Consider the following 20797-nt stretch of genomic DNA (forward strand, 5'->3'; position numbering starts at 1 on the left):
ATTAATTTAAGAACTGAAGTGCAATAGCTTATAGAAAACGTTTGAGACTTTCAAACATTACATTTTCTAATTAAATTACTAGCTCATCAATACACATAGATTTTTTATTTTTGTTGTTCTGAATGCCCACTCAGTTAAGAATTCCCAGCATCCCTGACAAACCGACTTTTACATGACTCAGAAATTGGTACGTCCAATGAAAAATAGCAGACAGTCATTATGTTTGTTTTCCTAAATGCATTGCATTACCTTAAACAGAAATAAAAGTTTGTATTCATCCCCAAAATCTAACCTGCTGTTTGAACAAGCAAATACAATTGATTTTAGAAAGAGATATGAAAAAAAGCATATCTTGTTGTCAGTGAAATGTAAGAGTTCAATACATTAATATTTATAAAGCACTGCATGAATGCACGTTAAATTAATTCTTTAAGTCAAAAAAAGACATTACCCATTTGCATTTCAACAAGTGAAACTTTTCCATCCATTTGACAGAGGCGAGACTATAAAAGGTCTCAAGTTTCTCCAATAAAAGTGGAAATTACATCTCAATATTTCGTCAGAGATTAAAACAGAATTTTAGATGAATTATCTGATACAAAGATGGAAGTGAGGGTGCTGCTTCAAGATCTACAGAAGTAGAGCACTTTAAGACAATTAAATGATTTCCCTGCAGGCAATGTCTTTTCAATCCAAGCTAATGACATCATTTAAGGAGGATGGTCCATTTAACTGAAAGGATCTTTTACAAGGCAGACAGACAGAAGGCAATCCGGGAATGTTTTCAAGGACTTCCCATATTTCAGAATTATAATGGTGAAATGCCTACATCAAAATCTTAAACTCAAGCATTAATCAACAAAATGAAAGACTAATTTTATAAGAAAAATGTAATAAAACTCATTTTAAGAAGTTTTCCCTTCATTATTTTTTCCTTTAAAGGAACCAATTCTCTCCTAATGGTAATTATGCTGCTTTGGAATAATGATAATACTCAAGCAGCTCAGTTTTAGGCTGCTGTTTTTAAAGTGAAGTCAAATCACTTCCATCACTTGAAAGTTGAAGAGTAACTTTCATAAACTTTTCCAGCAGTTTATTTAAGTTAGCTGTGATCTTCCAGATAGAAAGCTTGCCTCCTACTGCCTTGAGAACCTACTTCACTTTTGGTATGGTCTAGATACCAGCCTTTAAATTGCACCATCACCATTTTTTTATTTTTTAAAGAAAAAAAAATCCCCTAAATTAACCAGAAAGGGAAAATGCAGTTTTATTAATCTGTAGCAGCAATATAATTCAGTGCTATTTCTTGGGGAGCATGGGGAGGGAGGTACTATACCTTGTGTTATCTCCATGATTTTTCTGATTCTGAAAACCAGAGACGAATGTGTTTGTGTTTTTTTTTAATCCATTGAAGGAATACTATCATTTTCTCATTAAAATATTATCAAAATTAAAGCATTATACAAAACTTCAAACACCTTTTGTACTTCAGAAGAAGGTATCAGCTTAAACCCAACCAAATAGTCTTTTTACCATTTACAATAACACTCAAAGCCATGGAAATTGTATATGCATTTGGATGACATCTGTTAATAAATGATGTGGTTCTGAGGACAGAAAAAAAGGTTTAGCCAATGTCCCCTTAATATCCATTTCAAATTGTCAGAAACTTCAGAAAGCTGGAAAGTGTGAGACATAATGGAGAAATCTTACCATGTAAGCAGGAGCTAGAAAACAGAGCTAGTCCTGGCGCTTAACCAGATTCCTTTTGCAATCTTGGATAAGTCAGGGCTACTTTGCCTCCAGTGCTGCTCTTTGTAAAAGAGAAGCAGTATGCACTTATTTCTAGAAATGCTGTGAAATGTTGTTGGTTTCATTGCATTAAAAAAAAAAAAAAAATGAAAAACCACAGGGGAAAAACATTTCATTTTCTGGCCTGCTGTGCTGCTTTGCTGAATCCCCCTTACCACAGTACCCCCACCACCATCACATTTTCAAAGTAATGTAAGCAATTTGCGGGAAAAAGACAGAAGGGCCACAGGAAGGTTACAGCATGTATACAACAAGGATGTCACGTTATGTATGCATTGCATGCATTTCAGAGAAAACTGCCTACTTTCTTCCGTGGTAGCTATAGTATATAGTAGCTTGACGGAAAAAAGAAAACTGAGAAAGGGACCACGAAAAAGGATTCTGATGGTGAAAAGCAAGATGATTCTGATTATCTAAATGAAATTATTTTCCATGAAAAACAACTTTTGATCCTAATAGCATCACCTTCTCCTCCCCTCCTTTTTCAGATCAGATACAAATGCTGTTATCCAACATACAAATAGCTCATTTAAAATGGTAGTAGGTAAGGACATATTTCAAAGCCAAGATTTTCCTTCTGTTTGAACATGCACTTTTTTCAATTCTCACTTTCACTCAAAGAAAAAAATATCACCTGTAAAAAGTAAGTTTAGTTTAAGAACTTATTTATATAACCAAGCTTTTATCACTCTACCTCTTTCCCCACATCGGGAACTTGGAGGTGGCACAACAGGTACCACAAAAGAAAACAAGTAAGTGTGCATAACCAACTTTCAAAAACTCAAAATAGTAGGTTTCACCACCTATGTATAAATTCATACCATGGCAATAGTAAATAATTCTTTCATGTAGTATTGCTATGAAAGTTCCTACAGATAACCATGTCCAATATCACAAACTATGCTGAATATTAAAGCCTAGATATAGTAATGTGGAAATAGAAACAAATAAATGGTAATGCACAGAATAATACTGATGCATTCCTTAGCATTTGGATTTTTTTCCTGAGTTGACAGTTGTATTTTTAGCAGAGGATGCAATTCCTTTGGGCTTCAACTGGCATGACAGATTTAATTTCAACCTCTACTACACACCTCCTGTAGAACCTAGGTCCTCCACTAAAATATTTGCATATCCGCTTACATACTTCTCCCACTCCTTGTTTTTATCCAGATTCGGTTCTCTGAAGCATGGACTAACTCAGATTAAGTACACATACATACAGTGTAGAATGATAAAGCTGCCTTGATCCAATGAAGATGACAGATGAAAGATACACTTGTTGGCAACTACCTAGCTTTCAGTTTTTCTTTTTTTTTTTTTCCACACCAAAAACTAAATCAGCCTCAGATTGTACATAAACTGAATTGCTATAAGCAGTCAATGAATAACTAGTAACAAAACTGTAACAATTTTTTTAATCTCATCATTATAAAAGGTTTCTGCAAAAGTATTTGCATCTACAATAGCTATGTTAATGCAGTGTCAGATTTCCTCACGTTTCCTGCAGTCCTCCAAAAAGCAACATACTTTGATAACAAATTCTTGAAAAACACCTGTCAGAACTGTGATAGAGAGCACTGCATGGAAGCTACTCAGTGATACTGAAGAACTAAAGGACAAGACTCCAGGATCAACTTCTTCATTTATTATCTATATACCCATATGTGCCTTCATATCACTACCAAAGTCCATTTTTGTGAAAAAATTAGAAGTATATTCTCTTCGTTTACTAAAATGACTAATCACTCTGCTATTTGTTCTTAGTTCATGAACAGTATTTTATTCAGTTGTCCATGTATTTAGCCAAAAACACATACTGACTAAAGATGTCATTTCTAGGCATGGAAGGGAAGCACAGCACACAGATAGTTCTGTTCAAAATCACTTAAAAATCAGTGGTGTATTAGTTAGAATAGTCTTGCAGATGAAGAAGCTAACATGAAAGTCATGAGAGCTGGGTACCTGACTCTCTCAGTCCCAAAGGATCCATGAAGAACTACAGGAGGATCATCAATGTAAGTATCAAATCAAAAGGACAAATCATGGCCTCATGAGTACTACAGTGGGAACCAAAATAACTAGTTACATTGCAACCACATCCTTCCTTATTGTAATGCTTACCTTAAAAAAAAGCATTGTTCTGTTTTAATTGTTAGAAGGCAGGGGAGAAAAAAAAGACACTCCTACTCTGAGCTACTCAATTTGTCAGTTTTTGAGGTGATTATCATTCTTATAGCTTATTCAGTTTCACATACACGTTTAAAATCACAAAAGTTGTAATCATTTTGATTCAGTAGATTTGCTTTATATATGGCCCTCTCTGGTTTGTATTTGTGATTTTTCTTCATTGAAGGTAATTTTTAATTTAATATCTGAATTGCAACTAACCAAAGAAAGAGAAAAAAAATGTTTTATATACATAAAGAAGAGAAGACACTAATTATAGAACTTGGAGAAGAATCATCACAGAACTTAAAAAAGACTGGCCTAGAGATTTAATTGATGTTCAGATACCCAAGGCACTTTACAAAACATAGCAAGCAGCTATTTGGTAGCAACATAGCATGGTATGATTCACTGCACCTCATTATTATTCCCTAAAAAGGAAAACAAAACCAAACAAAAACTCCCACAAAATGGCTGTTTCCAAAGGACAAAGGCAATTAACACGAAAAGAAAAAAAATGCAGTGACAGTGTATCAGAGTGGCAAGGGAATTCAAAGATGCCATACACATTAAGGTATATTTCCTAAATTAGGTCTGAAAGAAAACAAGGACTGTAGATTCCTCAGACCTGTTTAAAGTTAAATTTACCCCAGGTTGAAAATATCCTGAGAGCACAAACTGACTGGACTAATTTTCCTTCTCCACACATGCATTTGTAAAGGTATAAATCCTTCTAGATAACATCTTGCAAAAGGAAAATAAAATGCCACTAATATAAACATGGCAGCAGTGTAGTTGCAGCACATAGTACCAAAAATAGCCGTAGTCACGCTGCCTTCAGTCTTTGAATGTTTGGTGTATTGCACATCTTAAAACGTACATTTATTTCTGCCTACCTGAAGCTATACAGACAGAAGTGATCCATAACAATTTTATACATAGACTTAGTAACATAACCAAGAGATGTTTCTAAAGAACATCAAAAAATAAATAAGAGATTCTTTATATGCAGTGTGGTTACATTCATACAGAAGCCAGTCACCCAATATCTCAATGATTGTTAATGAAACTGAAAGCCTAATTAGCGAGATGAGGGGGCTAACCCCAGCATTCTGGCCCACCTCCAATTTGAATAATTGGATCTACCTATGCAAAAACCCCCTTGTCATTTCAATTAGGTAAGATATTCCTCACATCCTGCTCTTAAATTGCTTGGTATTGTTTAGAGTGCCATTGTAAAAGCTCCTGCTTACTGCCCTGGAATTAGTTGCATTTTCATAGTAGCTATGTGGCAATTCCTACCTATTTTAGTGACTCTAATCAAAAATCTAGTGCTTACAAAGGCTCTCTGCAGTGAAAAAACAATAAATGCAAATTCATTATGCATGTATTATAAAGAAGCATGACACTGGTGTAGAACACAGGTAATACCCCATCTTAAATTAAGTCATCCAGGTGTAAACATCTCTTTGGCAATTCAGCAGTGTTACAAGCAGCCACACCTTATCACATTGTCGTAACACTGAATATCTCTGAAATTAAGCCAAAGCTAACACCTCTCCCTACAGTCTGTAAAATCCTTCCAGTATATTAAAACACTCTTCTAAAATATTGTATATGCATACAGCAAATTTAATATTTGAGAAGTTACAGCCCCCCAGAGCCTCCATAACAGCTGCACCATCTCTACATCTTGCTTATTGCCCAGCCACGTGCATACCCCAGACTGGCCACCGATTCTTCTTCGCCTCTTTCACTTTCTCTCCCCCCCCCCTCTTCTCCCCACCCCCAAAATTATCCAAAAAAGAGCCTTATCTTTGTATTTTGATTTAGAAGTGTTTATCTGGCTAAAAAAGAATTCCTAACTGAAAAGAAAAAAAATAAAAAGAATTTTAAACTCTGATAGGTTTAACATTTACTTAGAGGGACATCTGGGGCTTATTATTGTCTTGCCATATCAGACAGCTTTCTTCCTCTCCTCTTCTAGCTCTGAATTGCCACTGAAATGGTTATTAGTGAGTAAACTCCTGGATGCTTACGTTAGCCATGTTAGTGTGGCCCACAGACCTTTTATTGTGCACTCCTGCTTCAACTCTCCAGAGCCCGTAAAAGATACAATTTTAACAAACTATAAAATCCACATGAGAAAGAGCTCCTCATTGTTTTAGTTATGAAAGCTAAAAGATATCTTTTAGTTAGGAAAATATGCAAGCAGATATCTGCATCAAAAATTCACATCAACACCAACCGTACCATTTCATGCAACATTTCAGTAACCACATCAGTAATTTATTGCTCCACTACGGTAGTATGGAAACTTCCACAATAAAACACAGGAGCAAAAAGAGCTGTAAAACCATAAAAAAAGAAAAAAAAAATGTTGCTTTTTTTCTTGCCCTGCCCTCCTAGGACTGTAAATCTCAGGCTTTCTTTTTCCTAAATTGTCTTTTTTCAAGGATTACCAGTGTTATAAATACCTTTGCCATCTCCTGACTAGACAGATTTTCTTCTGTAGACTCACTTCCTGTGGGAAATATTACATTGAAAAGTACACACACACCGTGTATTAAAACTGCAACCACTGTTACCCTTCTGTTAATACATTAAAATAAATAAATAAACACTAAAAATAGGACAGCTTTCACTTTATCATCACCTTCCATAAAATGAATATCACACTTGCATGGGAGATGGTAATATATATATCCAAAAAGCTATTTCAAAATACAGTAGAAAATAATTTCCATTAAGTAGACCTGCTGGGGAAAAAGCCGCACACACCAATGATTAAACCTAAGTGTGCATCTGTCCTTTAAATACGCATAGCGGTAAGAGCTGAAACACAGGAGCTCAAATCATGGACACCCTTGCTGCAAATACAGGTTTGCACCAGGCAATACTAAATTAAGAGGTACCTACGATAAGTTTGCAAAAGACAAAGGAAAAATTGGTTGTAAACTCTTCTGCATTGCAAAGATTTCTTTTGTCTGTCAATCAAGAGGAAAGTATTATTCCACCATCACAAAAGGAAAACCTTTGGAGGCAGTGTAGGTCTGTGTGTTGTGCAAATGTGCAGTTGCTAAGAAGCAAATATGCTTCTCTTCTAATCAAATAGCCCAGCTCAGCAATGCTGCTGGCTTGGGGCAAGAAGCAAATTCCACCAGCCACAAACTTAGAAACAGTCTTGAATTATTTGTTGCTGACCGCTGGCTGAACCCTGTCCTGATGAGCACCATCACCATTAGCCACTTCTCAGTGTATTCCATCAACCGATGGCAATAGCAGCATGCTGCAGCTCAGGCTACAAGAAATTGATCAAACAGGGTAATGAGACTATTTCTTCATGGAGGTTATTTTAAATGAATATAAATATTTTCTTTCTACATAATTTGCCACAAAAGGTCACTGAACTCCCTGCGATTCTAAAGAAAAATGCTGTAGTATCCCCTTTATATATTTGAGTTAGGATATAGCCAACAAACAATTCTGGGCATTTTTGATGATCGTGTAAATCTTAATGAGGTGGCATCCCAGACAATTGATTAGCGGCAACGTTTTATCTTCACATTTAGTTATGAACAAAAAGAAGATTTGGTGCTATTTTTGAAAATCATGATATATCAACCCCCTTAAAAATCTTTCATGAGAGAACGGATTTTGTGAAGTGAAAGACTTATATTTTTGCTACTATAATAGATCACGATATTTAGCCATACTTACCAAACTTGCTTTATAGCAGCTTCTATAGAGTCTTTCAACTGAATTCATGTATTAAAAATACCCACTTTGCACCAGAGTCAAGTTGCTGATAAAGAGACCCGCGTTCAGACACCTTGTCTGTCTTCCCCTTCTTCTTTAAAAGACAACTATAAATAGATACCAAAAGGCCCTTGGAATTTAATTCAAACCAACTGCTACAAAAACCTCACAGCAAAGCCTTCTCTGCCCCATTAAGATTCTTACTCCTCTCATTTCCAGTACTGGAAAATTTCTCCAGTGCCGGGAAAGAACATTAATATTGATTTAAATAACAATTTAATTGTATTTTATTAACACAGACATTACACTAGGGTAGTACTAAGACTATGATAAATAAATAGTGCTGATTATTTTCTACTTTTAGGGCTAATAATATACACATTTTCCAGTAGGCCACTAAACACAACTGCTCAATGTTTGAGAGTTCACAGTGTTACCTTGAACAGTTTTATTAAAGTACTTTTAACTCAGACTACTAAAAGAAAATGCACATTTACACCTAAGGATGAGTATAACTCATTCATTTGAGAGATGGCACTTGAAAATAGTGGCTCAAATAAAAAGACTGTAAAATAAAAAAAATTAAGGGATTGTTTTAAAAACTAGCCTTGTCCTGATTAATAGTTCACTAACATATTAAAAAGAGAAGGCTTTGGATTTTTTTATTTATCTAAAATATTCAAAGCTTTTTTTTTTTCCCCCTTTTTTTTTTAAGCAGAATAAAAATGTGTTATCTGGAACTCTATTCTTCATATTGTGTTGGGATCCTCAAGCTTTTTTTTTTTTAACGTGAATGTTTCTGAACATTACAAGAAATAGAAAAAATGAAATAAATAATGAATAAATAAATAATAATAATATTAGATCAAGATGATTCTTTCCCTGCCTCACATCCCCATAAAAATACTGTTTACAGAGCACTCTTCTAAATCATTAGTACTGTCTTTATATTTTGTATGTTAGTGAAACACATCTAAGTCTTGAACGGAATAAAGGAACTCAGATGTGTATTCTACTGAGCCATCCATTTACAGATTTATTTTTTTTAAAGGAAAAGTTTACAGCAAAAATAAAACTACAGCTAATAAAAGAAGAGATAGCTGAGTTGGCTGGTTCTTCCAAAACATAACGCTTGTCACTTCTGTCCCACAGACCCTTCAAATTCCTATAGATCATTATACTTTCTTTAAAAAGTGAAGTTCCCCAAAATGAAAGAACAAATTCTACAATAATATTGAACCTCTAAAATAAACTGTGAGACAACGTGCTAGTGCTTCTCAAGAAGTCCAAAAATCACAACAAACTATTAAAACATTATTTTTCTTTAGAGAAGAAATTCCTTAAAAAAAAATAAATAAAAACCCCTGAACACAAGCAGCCCCTTACAACATCAATAACAAACAATATTCATTTATTAAAAAATAAATAAAAAATCAGCATCCACTAGCAGGAGACATCTCATCAACCGACATACATTTGACAGAAATCAGTGGAAACAGCAAAGAAGCCAATGCAACTTCTAGTGCCAAGTAGCCAGATGGCACTGCTGGAAAAATTATATCTACAGACTGGCAGCTTGATCCCATGATTATTGCCCAAGGGAGGAGGAAGAGGAAAACAAGAGGTATTTCAGTGTGATGGAGTAAATCAATTATCACCAGCTCACTATGGCATTTTCACATTATTCTTATACCACATTCTAAATATCGCTGAAATGAATGAAGACACTGGAAGATTCCAGCGATCTGAGATGGAAGAAAAATGTATGCCATATAATAAAAAAGCAGTACATACTTAAATACGTCTCTATCAGCTTCATGATATAGTCCATAATATTTCCAAGTGAAATTTGCAGATATGTTTGTGGTTAACAAGCAAAAACAAAGTTTCTATTTTGCAGGTTTTATTTACTGCTTTAAATCCCAAATGCTATGCACAGAGATTGGCTATGTATAGCGATTACAGAAGAAATCTCTGCACTTGTCAGTATTACAACGACATTCTTCTATGTATTTTCCACTCTTAACTTGCAGCTGTATTACATAAATACAGAATAACAACTTTGCTAAAATATTCCCAAAAGCTTTGGTCAAAAACATTTGTGGTAGTCTCAGCAATTATTTTTCTGTTAAAATACTGTATTAAAACTAGTTTCTGAAGAAGCTTTTAGAAGAAGAAAAATTACTCCATTCTTAATTTCACATAAGAAAAGCTGTTATAGAAATCAAAAAGACTATCTTTCCCCCCACCGCCTTCATATGCATACAAACTCAAATTACTGAACACAAAATAGAAGGGTAAAAATGTGTTAGACTCTCCACCTGGAAACATGCAAGGTTAATTTTTTTATTTTTTATTTTTTATTGGAATTCAATGACAATGCTTCCATTAACTTCTTTCCCAGGCAACTGTAATATTAAGGCCCATTTCCTGTATCCATGCTTGAGAAAGAGTAATTTATCTGTTATCTACCAAAAAGCACTCAGGCCACCTTCACTTCACTTGTCTCCACATTTTTATCTTATAGCACACCACATACACACTGCAAACATCCTTCTGTCCCCAGTCACATTCGTTCTATACTCATCCTTCCTCTCGCCTCTTCAATACAAAGTGACAAGGCACAACTGTGGATACACAAAGCACATAAATTAATTGCATCTTTGAATACACTTTGTGAGTATCTTTTACATCATCACATCCACATACAGAAACACAGAAGTCAACAGTTGAATAACAAGATTTTTTATATGAAGACAAGGATATCTCTGGAAAGTTATTATCAGTCTGTGATGTACTTCTACATTGAGGCTGACAGAGTGAATATTCAGGTGGAGGCCAGGAAAATCTTGTTTAGACCAGAAGAGGTTTTCCTCCATTTTACAGTACAGGTTCATTCATAATTCTTTGCCCAAAACGGGCCCAAAGGAATTTCTGACTACCAGCAGTAGCGAAGACAGGGCTAATATCCTGTTGGAATATTACCTTTCATTACTGTGATAGTGGTGAATAGGTTCTGACTTAGGTTAGTTAAGAAATTGTAGTAATAATTTTAGTTTGGAAAAAAGTCAACATTCAATATTTTGGTCTCCTACTCTACACTTAATCCTACTCCGGTAAGTAACCCAAGCGAACATCTACAAAGAATTACTGAGCAAGCTATTAATCAAGCCACCACTGTCTAGCGACAAATACCTAAGGGAAGTACAGTTCCTGCTGCAAATTTTTAAGCAATGGACAATGGTCACAACATCATCTTTTTAGAATGACAATAATGAACTTGCCCATGCAGTGGGTATCATAAAGATTTGATTTGCAATGGGTTTCTTCCTCTGTTCACAGCACTTTAATAAACCTTTTTATGACATAGTCTAATTTTTCATTCAAATTTAATCTTAACAAATATTAAACCACTGCAACCTCCTCCTTATTTAAAGGGAAACAAACATGCATTCAATGAATACCTGGATTGCATGATACTTGACAGTAAACAGGTCATTTTTCTACTTCCTTAAGCTCTACAGATGGACTTTGCACCTCTACAAAAAGTACTAATCAGTTAAAACACAAAAATAGGAATATGGGGAAAAATCCTTTTTCTCTCCCTTAGTGTTGATATACATACACTTCCATACATACGATGAATTAAATATGGGCACAAATTCTTAATCGTCAATACTGAGTTAAAAAAAAAAAAAAAAAGCCTACACCAAACTTAATTTTGTTACTTTTTTTTGCAAGGGTATATTTTTTCAGTCAGCTCTTATATCCAGGCCTTGACATAGAAACACAAAGTACCACACATTTTACATATTTCTGCACAGAAACCACAGAACCCATTATGTTTAAGTAGGGTTTGTTCTCCTTTGAGATGTCTGGGCATACTGCATAGTGTATGCTGACCCACTGCCCTGTCTTACTAGGCAGACACCAGCAAGGAAAACATTCCTCTTGCCTAGAAAGCCAAGCAGCAACAATCTGTTGGACTTGCTCACCTCTGGAAGGGTGCTGGAATATAACCCACCTCTAAGTGCTACTGAGGTAGCATAAAGCAGTATTCTCATCTGTGTCATGTATCTGACTGGTCCTGGGAGGGAAGGAGTAAGGAACAGCTGACTTGACACTAGTGCTTAGCAGGAAGAGAGAGGAATTACAAGGAAATCAGAAGGTAGAAATCTGTTCAGCTGAGGGAAGTGTTAATAAGGTCCTAAACCCATAACTGAAAAGCTTATCCCACACAAAGGAAGTCGAAGGAAAGCCTTCCCGCTTCCTTTTTATTTCAGCTATTACAGATTCATAAGAACTGATCTAGAAAAACATTAAGCCAACAAGCAACATAAAATAAATAGAAAAATTTATTGCACTTTAGCCTCCTGTTTTTTTACCATAATATTTAGATAACTTAAATAAAATTATGATCTAATATGAAGAAGAAATGGGTCAAACATGTTATTTGCTTTTATTGTGAATATTGTCCTGTGTAGTGGTGGAGCATCCATGGCTGTTTTGTTATTGCTCAGTCACTGAAGCAACATAGATGAAATAAAATGAGCAACAAACCATGTCATTTCTCCCATGGGAGAAAGGTAAATGTTAAAAGAACACAGGGGTTTATTGTTTAATAGGAAGTTTTTCATCATGATAATTAGAAGTTCAAACGTTTTAGTATCATCAATTTGTACACACTGTTAACCTACATGGTATCATTTTTAACTTTACCATTGACTTTAATAGGGCCAGAATTGCACTTAAAACTTCTGTTCCCTGACAGAAATTCATCCCTTCTGTTCTATGCAAATGGTTTAAATCAAAATTAATCAGATTAGCTTTCCATATTTCAATGTACTTTATTTTTTTAAACTTCTTGCTTCTCCAAAATTAGTCCTTGCTTCTATATTCACTGCTATGGATCCTATAAACAAACAAACAGCTCGGTTGCTTGCTTTTTTCATATGATTTGAACAGCAGCTACATCTGGAGAGTTACAAAGCCTCTTCTCGGTCTTCGAATACATTCATGACAAAAGGAAAAAAAAGGAAGAATACCATTGTCACGTCCTTTATGGACAAAAGCGTCAAATGTCAAGAGACTGACAAGAACATCTTAGGATATATGTGTGCTACTAGCAAGCACAGGGCTGCGCTGGGACAAGCTGCCTAGGGAACACTGTACAGTTGCACCATGAGTGATTTTTAGGAAAGGTGGGACAGGTGTCTGCCAAAACCATCTCAGGCGTGGTAAGGGTGATACACTGACTTTACTCACAAGGTCCCTCCTAAGCAAAGGATCTTTGTATCTTTTGACTATTATTTCAACAAGGTTAACACCCTCTTCTCATCTATTAAACAGATTTGCACCTGGGAATTCATGAACATGTTCCCTCACACACCAGTACCCAGCTCAGCTTGGGAAGACAGAATTAAAAGAAGAGACATGGGTTTCAGTGATAAACTGAATTTGTAAGATAGTCCTCATGTTTTAAGGTCCTGCTTAGTATGTTTTACTTTGCACTGTTTTCAACTTGTATAGATTTGTATTCAGGGTGACATGGTTCAAGTGTTCCTTTCTAGAAAACACTGAAGGCTGCAGATCTTCAAATTGTCCGCAAGTGTCTCAGCGAAACTAACTCCCTGACATTATCAGTCTATTTAAGAATTTTCTACTAAAAAGCATATATTATTCATATGCTATAGTCAAGTAGGATAATTTGAAGAGCATACAAGTCCCTAGACACATTTTTAATACTTCTTTCATCTTCACATGCTCAAGGCAACATTTCTAGACCATCCATAGAAACGGAGATGACCTAAATTATTTTACCAGCATTCACTGTGATCTTTTTAGATCTAGTAATTACCAAATCACATACTCCCTGCAGAGCTAAACATAGATGTATCTCCTCCAGAAGTGGTAGGTTCACTCACAGTAGTTACAAAAATGAAGTGTGTAGCTTAAAAGTAATAGCATCGTTGAGTATGGAATCAAGTTTCTATACCACAAAACAGAAGATTTTACTGTTTAAAAACAAAGAGGAGATCCTAAAAGACATCAAAGACATAAGACAATATACATAAGTATATTGTTAAAGTCTAGGAAAGTTTCAGTTTGGCATAGATATGGAATCTAGATTTTGTATCATCCCAAGAAATCTGAAAATGTAATGAAAACTAGTAATTTTTTTCCCCATTAATATCACTTTTTCATTTAATTAACATCTCAACTAAAAATAAGCCTGTCACCAACTTCATTTAAAGTTTAAAGTAAATTACTGTTTAAAGTAAATAAAGAAATAAATTCACTTTTTAAGTATTTTGGTGTGCTTTGGTTTCTAATGGATCTAGAGATATATTTTCCACTCCATACGTTCTTTAAAATACAGATGGAAGGGGAGTAAGACTTTACAAGACGTAACATTGTTATACAACGTACTATACAAAAACCTGTCATTTAAGTTGCAAGAAACCTAGTCATCAATAAGTGAAAAAACACCCTGCTTAAAAATCAATTATGTTGAGTCTTTTGTATAGAGAAGTAGTACACCTTTCAGGCAACTGGTATTAATGAGCAGACATGGCTATAGAATCTCCATCTGTTTTTCTGACAAAGCTGTGACTACTCCAGTCTCTCATTGAAATTCCATTAATCTGGTGCACCAAGGACCAATGCGAAAATCAAAACTCCATCTAACCCTTTATCAGCTCACAATAACCTACAAGTGAACTCTGCCTGTTAGCATACAGCAAGTTATGATTTTGCTATCAATCAGGCTGGTAGCCAATAAAAAAAAAATCAAGTTAAGCACAGAGTGCCTGGCAGTGCTGTTTTGTTTTGTCTGTCTTGGTTTTGGGTTTGTTATTTTATTTGGGGGTTTTGTTGTGTTTTATCCCTCTTCCAATTTCTGTAGGGTGTCTGGACATGTAAGCCTATGCATCATTCTCCTTCGTTGTGATTTAATTGCTGCCAGCAATCAAGTCAAAGCATCACTGAAGTGTGCTTGAATTTCATTAGAAGATATAACTTATGCTACTTTCCTACAGTACCTAATAAACCATAAAGAAACCAAAACACATATGGCTTGAGGGAATAACTGGAAAATTAGGTGGCCATTTGGGAACTGAGTGAACTTTTGAACCAGAGGAACAGAGAAAAAGAAATATTAAAAGGAAAGACAGACTTAGAATGCACACAGAGATGTGGGGGTTTGACCTTTTCAGTACCTAGAAAATTACATTAGCATTATGAAAAATACATATCATGTTTAGAGTTTATAATCCATCAAAGTTTAGATACTTTGTTAGTGCCTACCATAAGGTAAAAGTCAAAAGGACAACATAACAATCAGATTTGACAAAAGGCCTTTAGGTGACCTGTGCTAATTTAGTTATCCCATACTTATTGTTAAATGGATTATCTCTCTTGTAATTAATACACCATTAGACAAAGGTCACACAAAAACTCCAGGATTTTACAATGACTGTAATGCACACGTAATACACTAATTCTTTATCTGTTATCAAGCGGGTGCCTTCACAAATTATGTTTTGACAGTAACAAGGCAAAGCCCAATAGTGATACTTTCAGAAGTCATACAAAGCTTGCAGTCTGTAACTCAAGCATATAAAGGTAAAAAAAAAAAAATCAATTTTATTTTTAAAAAAAAGCAAGCATAAAAGGTTTTGTATAAAAAATATAAATGGACTCATAAATAAATAACACTTCTCCATTTGGTTACTACATTTAGGCCCCTCTGTTAATGCCGAGAGCCTTGATCCTACACAAATGAGGTTTTACACCTGCGCACAGCCCTGCTGAACTAAACTGGTAACTGTATAAGACCAAATGTCCGCCTTACGGATCCAGCTATTTGACTAGGTTTTAAATATGGAGCATTAAGAGACTGTTGAAAAATAAAAATACAGTATTAAGCTTCAACAAACCCAATCATGCCTATGAAAACAAAAACAAATTGCACCTCCGAGATCAATCCCTCTATTATAAGATTCCCCCAACACAGACTTTCATACATAGTCTATGTGGTTACACTTGAATGATGGGCTACGTATGTTAAAATCAAAATGCTTTTGAATGGCCAGTATGTCATTCTAAGGGGGAAAACAGCAGCATTCCTATAATAAACGTTAACTATTTACAGATCAAGATGTGCCATCTTTTCTTAGCTTTTCCTCATGCTGAGCTTCCACTAGATAACTAAAGAGAATTTATCCAAAAATTTAGAAAGAACAATGAGATAACATCTTAAGTGTAAGAAAATCACACCTACCATAGTTCCACCCAAACTGTAATGAATTAGCCAAGATATTGCTGGGTAGGTACTATACCTAATCTCATAATTGGAGCTTCCAAAATGGGCTAAAACTTAATTAATTATCTGTACAAAATCATACGTTATTTCATACACTCTTGTATCAGCATTCTTCAGCCATTCGTTATTTGTTTTTATGAACATTACTACTTTTTTCTTGATTAACTGTTTTGAAACAACTATGTAATCATATCTCCTATTAAACAGTCATACAATGTTGTCACATACCCTTTATGCAATCAGTACCATGTTATTAAGTTACAATTAGAAATAATGTTGAGATTATGTTTGTAAGCAAAAATAAATAAATGGAAAGTTGCATTCATCTGTAGTTTGGAAAATTAGCTTCAGTTTTCTAAAAGCCATATTCAATTTGACTAATAATTACATTTCAACAAGAAAACAAAAAGGCTTGTTTCTATTTTTTTTAATAGAAGGTCACATTGCTAAAATGCAACAAGCTCAATATAAAAAAGTGTGATTATTATTGCTACGCATTTTACAGAGTCCTGGATATATAAAAAAAAAGTGTTATTCTGAATCAGTGGTTAGAAGGTTTATCACTTATGCATGTACTTGACTTATCCCTGTTCTGCAATAGACATAATTTTATACCTCATAAAAGCAATTTATGTTTCCAAAGGGAATAATCTGGATAACATAAAATGTGGAGTGCTATGTTGCGGGAAGCATATTTTCATTCAGCAATTGTATTTCGAGAAGGAACTGCACAGCTTGATCATCATATCATGTCAGAAAACATCACTCACTAGTAAGTCTATCTAACTTCCACTGCCACAAATTAATATACATCGTTAATTTATTTGTACATATACTTAATTTATTGCTATATATTATCCGTAGAAGGTTTTTAATATTATGTATACAATAAATGAACCTCAAAAATATGGACACTATGCTAAAGCAAGCTTGTTAACTATTGAAATATTCAATTGTTCATGTCTTCAAAACAGTCACATTTAGCATTAAATGTAATGAATACAAAACAAAACACCATGGAAAACAGCTACGGAGTCCAGATTATTTTTTTTAATGCAAACTCAAATTTAAAATGTATATAACGAAATACAAAAGACTATCTTAATGCAAGGAAACATAGGAATAATTAATTTAATATTTTATGAACCTATTCTGCACGGAGTTTGCGGAAAAATATCAATCACGTAAACTGTTTCATTATTTATAAGATAAATAATACAGTAAGCCATTAAGTAGCACAATAAAATTAAGCAAGAATCTGATAATGTTGAATTAACAAACAATTTGTTACTACAAATATTCACACTGTTTTAGCCACTGATCTATCTTTAAAGACATATGCATCTACAGAAGATGTTTTGTTATGAAGAAACACGAGTTTAAAAAAAAAAAAGGCAAATCTGTGACAGCTACCACTATGCTCTAGTACCACTAGAGAGAGCTCTTCAGTTCCTTTAAAGGTTCTTGTAAAGGTAAGCAAGCTATCCAGCTGTGATGCTTATCTGTTTATCACTAACATTCTCATCACGAGGCTCCGATTACATGAGTTTGTAGCAAACTGGCACATTCAGTATATTTTAAGATAAACAGTGTCACATACCATCAGAGTGTCCTTCATCGTCTTTATCATATCGGTCAGATGCTATTGAGACACTATCAGGAGGTGAAGAAAAAGAGCCCTCAGACTCTTCTTCATCTTCCAATTCTGTTAAAGTAAATTAAAAAAAAGACAAAAATATTACTCGCCAATACAGTCTGTCATACAAACACAGAATCCAAAGACAAGTATTTTCATTATTCAATTTATTTTATTCTTCGGGAGGATATCAATTACTACTTCAAACTCAAGAATACCCATTCCTCATACACTCTCATAACGTGCATCTCGTACTTCAAAGCACAGCCACAAATGCCATGGCTTTGGAGCAACGTGATAATTGGCCAAGTGCATTTTATTTGAGTGGTTTTCTTAAAGGCTGTCACGTAACAAACCTACTCCCAGTGCTGTGTGGCTGACAACTTCTTCCATAGAAGGAGAAAAAAAAATATATATATATATATAAATAAAAAAGGAGGGCAAAAGAAAACATTGTCAGGAAGAGAAATAGGAAGTGTCAAGACCAGAAGTTCTTCCTTTCTAAGTGCTGAGAGAATTTGCAGCAACTTCCTTCCAGCGCACTGCCAAACTACTTTTTGCAGCAGTTTGTTGCCTTCTGCCCACTTCTCTTCACCATAATTAGGGACTACTTTGCAATGTAGCATATGGTGGTGTGCTCCCACAAAGCTAAAAACAGGATCGACTTCTGACAGTGCCCAGTCTGAACGTGTGCCTAAACGCAGCATTCTACTGACGCATTCCTTAAACAACTGAGCGCCCTACTACAGCATATATAAAATCTACATGATTAGCTAACCTGTGCACTATGCTGATCCAGGTGTATTAAATGTGAAGATTTGAGAAAGGTAAAGAGAAATCAATATTAGTCGAAGCTTTTGTTTAATTAAACAAAACTTCTCCTTAAGTTCTTCCCAAAGCTCAGTATAATTTCTGAGGTTTTATTTTTGTATATATATATACATACATGTATATATATATATGTGTGTATATATATATTATGTATATATATTATATATGTATACATATATATATACTTTATATGTATATATATATTATGTATATATATATATATACACATACATACATACATACACACACACTATCCAGGCGAAGAAGATGTAGAAAAATAGGAAAAACAGAAAAAGGGAAAAAAAATACAACTTGAACGATGATTTTTTTTTAAAACGAACGAAGTCTTGGCAAACAAGAAAAATCCAATAATTAAAGCTGATGCTAACACCAAACCAAAATCATAATGCTGGTGCTCCAATAGATCAAATGACCCTCAATTTTCTTAAAAAGCAAGAAGATAAAAATTGGTTGGTATATTCACATGCAAAAGCTTTCCAGAGACTTCCAGGCATGTTTCTTTTTTCATATATTCCCTTTTGGAGCACTGTATCAGATACCTAATTTCTCTAAATCCAAAATAAACCCCCATGCACAGTGAAAATATTCTCCACACCCACATAAACCATATTCATCAGCTGGACTGTCTAGCCATGGCTGAGTTTTACCTCTTTACTTCTATTTTATTAACAGAAAATCACGGCAAATTCAGTCTGTGCCCGAAAAGCACCACAGGTCTTACCAAAGAGCAGCATGTTTTCTTTAGAGATAAGACAGTCTGATTTTCACTTTGTTGGATTATTTTTTTATAGCTCAAAACTGCTGAATACCAAATTGTATTTTCCTTTCATTAATTTAGTGCACTTTTCTTGGGAAAACTTCTTTTCAGGCTCCAAGGCCATACAACAACTGCCTAGAATCTGAACCTGACTCCAATCTATTTTTGACACAGCCATCTTCCAGTAGCTCTCCAGCTACCGTGTTAATCTGATCAAAATATTTGCATTTCATCACACCTGTCAAACCAATCAAAAGTAAATTATCCCTCTCCAGGATTCACCTCTTCCTCCAAACAGAAAACCACAGAGCAGAGAGAGCCCATGAACAGAAAAATATGCCATATTTACAGCCTGCATGATCATCTGTCACTCTTGCTTGCCAGAGACCAGATGCCTCTCTACGCACATATATATAGAATAGATATTACAAAATAGACTGTTAAAAAAAGAGCAGACATGATATTCACAACTTATATGTTGTCGAGAGTTGTTCCATTACTCCCCTATCCTGAATTTTTACTAGTTTAGAATGCACAGAATACAAGTGTACATAACTCCCCACCTCTGGTACCCTGGTTGTCAGCCAAAAATGCCCTTTTATCAGCTACGCACAAATGTACTGTCAGTTAACCTTCATGAAGATGCCAGCATAAATTTAAAATATTAGGCTGTATTTCTAGAGGAAAACATTTCCACAAACAAAACAGTCCAGCTCTCAAAAGCCAGAGGCTGAATAATACTTAGCTTTACTCGCACATCTGAACGACTAATAGAGAAGCACACATATAGAAAGAATATTTCCATAGAATTTTACCCCTCTCAGCAATGCATAATCCCTTTCAGAGGAGTTGTCATTTTTATGCCAGTTTATGTAGATACACGTTTAGCCTGTTCTTCCATTAAGCTACACTATTAGCATTTTCTAATTATATTAAAGATTTGGAATTCAATAACCCTTTGTGTTTTGCATTCATATAAACACCAAATGATCTAGAAAGGATCTTTTTAATATATACATATGTATTCAGAGCATCTCATCTATATTCCCTAGGTATACACTGCATTTACAACAACAAAAACCATAGACACATCAAATGTAGATTTACAGTAAGACAAGTATTTGTCCTAAGTCCACAATATCCAAGTTCAAAATAATATTAAAACAAACCAAAAACAAAATATAAACACACTGATTTATCATAAAATAAGTTATACACTCAATGCTTTCAGAGTTTATAGCCTTCAAAGCATCCACGAGATGTTAAGTTCTCAAAAAAGGTTTGAAGCCTTTGTCAACAATGAAAAAATATGAGAAAACTTATTAGAACAAATATACAGATCCCAAGTCATACAATAGTGTACTTAGGCACCCCTGGTTCTGTGTGCGAAAAATGTGGAGAACACGTCACAGACACTATATAGAGATGCAAGTAATCTGCAGTCCTGCAGGACGAGATTAAAGCAAAAACTTCCATTTTTTATTTTAGA

General features: G+C 34.6%; 1 protein-coding gene across 2 annotated transcripts in view; it reads right to left on the minus strand.

Annotated features, from left to right (window-relative positions):
- Nucleotides 1-20797, minus strand: part of SKAP2 (src kinase associated phosphoprotein 2) — a 116608-nt gene that overhangs the window by 76583 nt on the left and 19228 nt on the right. The window contains exon 4 of one of the 2 annotated variants that reach the window (XM_035317721.1): nt 17664-17768. In XM_035317721.1, coding sequence (XP_035173612.1) covers nt 17664-17768 — 105 coding nt within the window. Of the gene's footprint in view, nt 1-4877; nt 4992-17663; nt 17769-20797 lie in introns of those variants that run through there. The other variant, XM_035317722.1, reaches the window with a different exon arrangement.

The sequence above is a fragment of the Oxyura jamaicensis genome, chromosome 2 (genome assembly GCF_011077185.1).
Source record: "Oxyura jamaicensis isolate SHBP4307 breed ruddy duck chromosome 2, BPBGC_Ojam_1.0, whole genome shotgun sequence".
NCBI lineage: Eukaryota > Metazoa > Chordata > Aves > Anseriformes > Anatidae > Oxyura > Oxyura jamaicensis.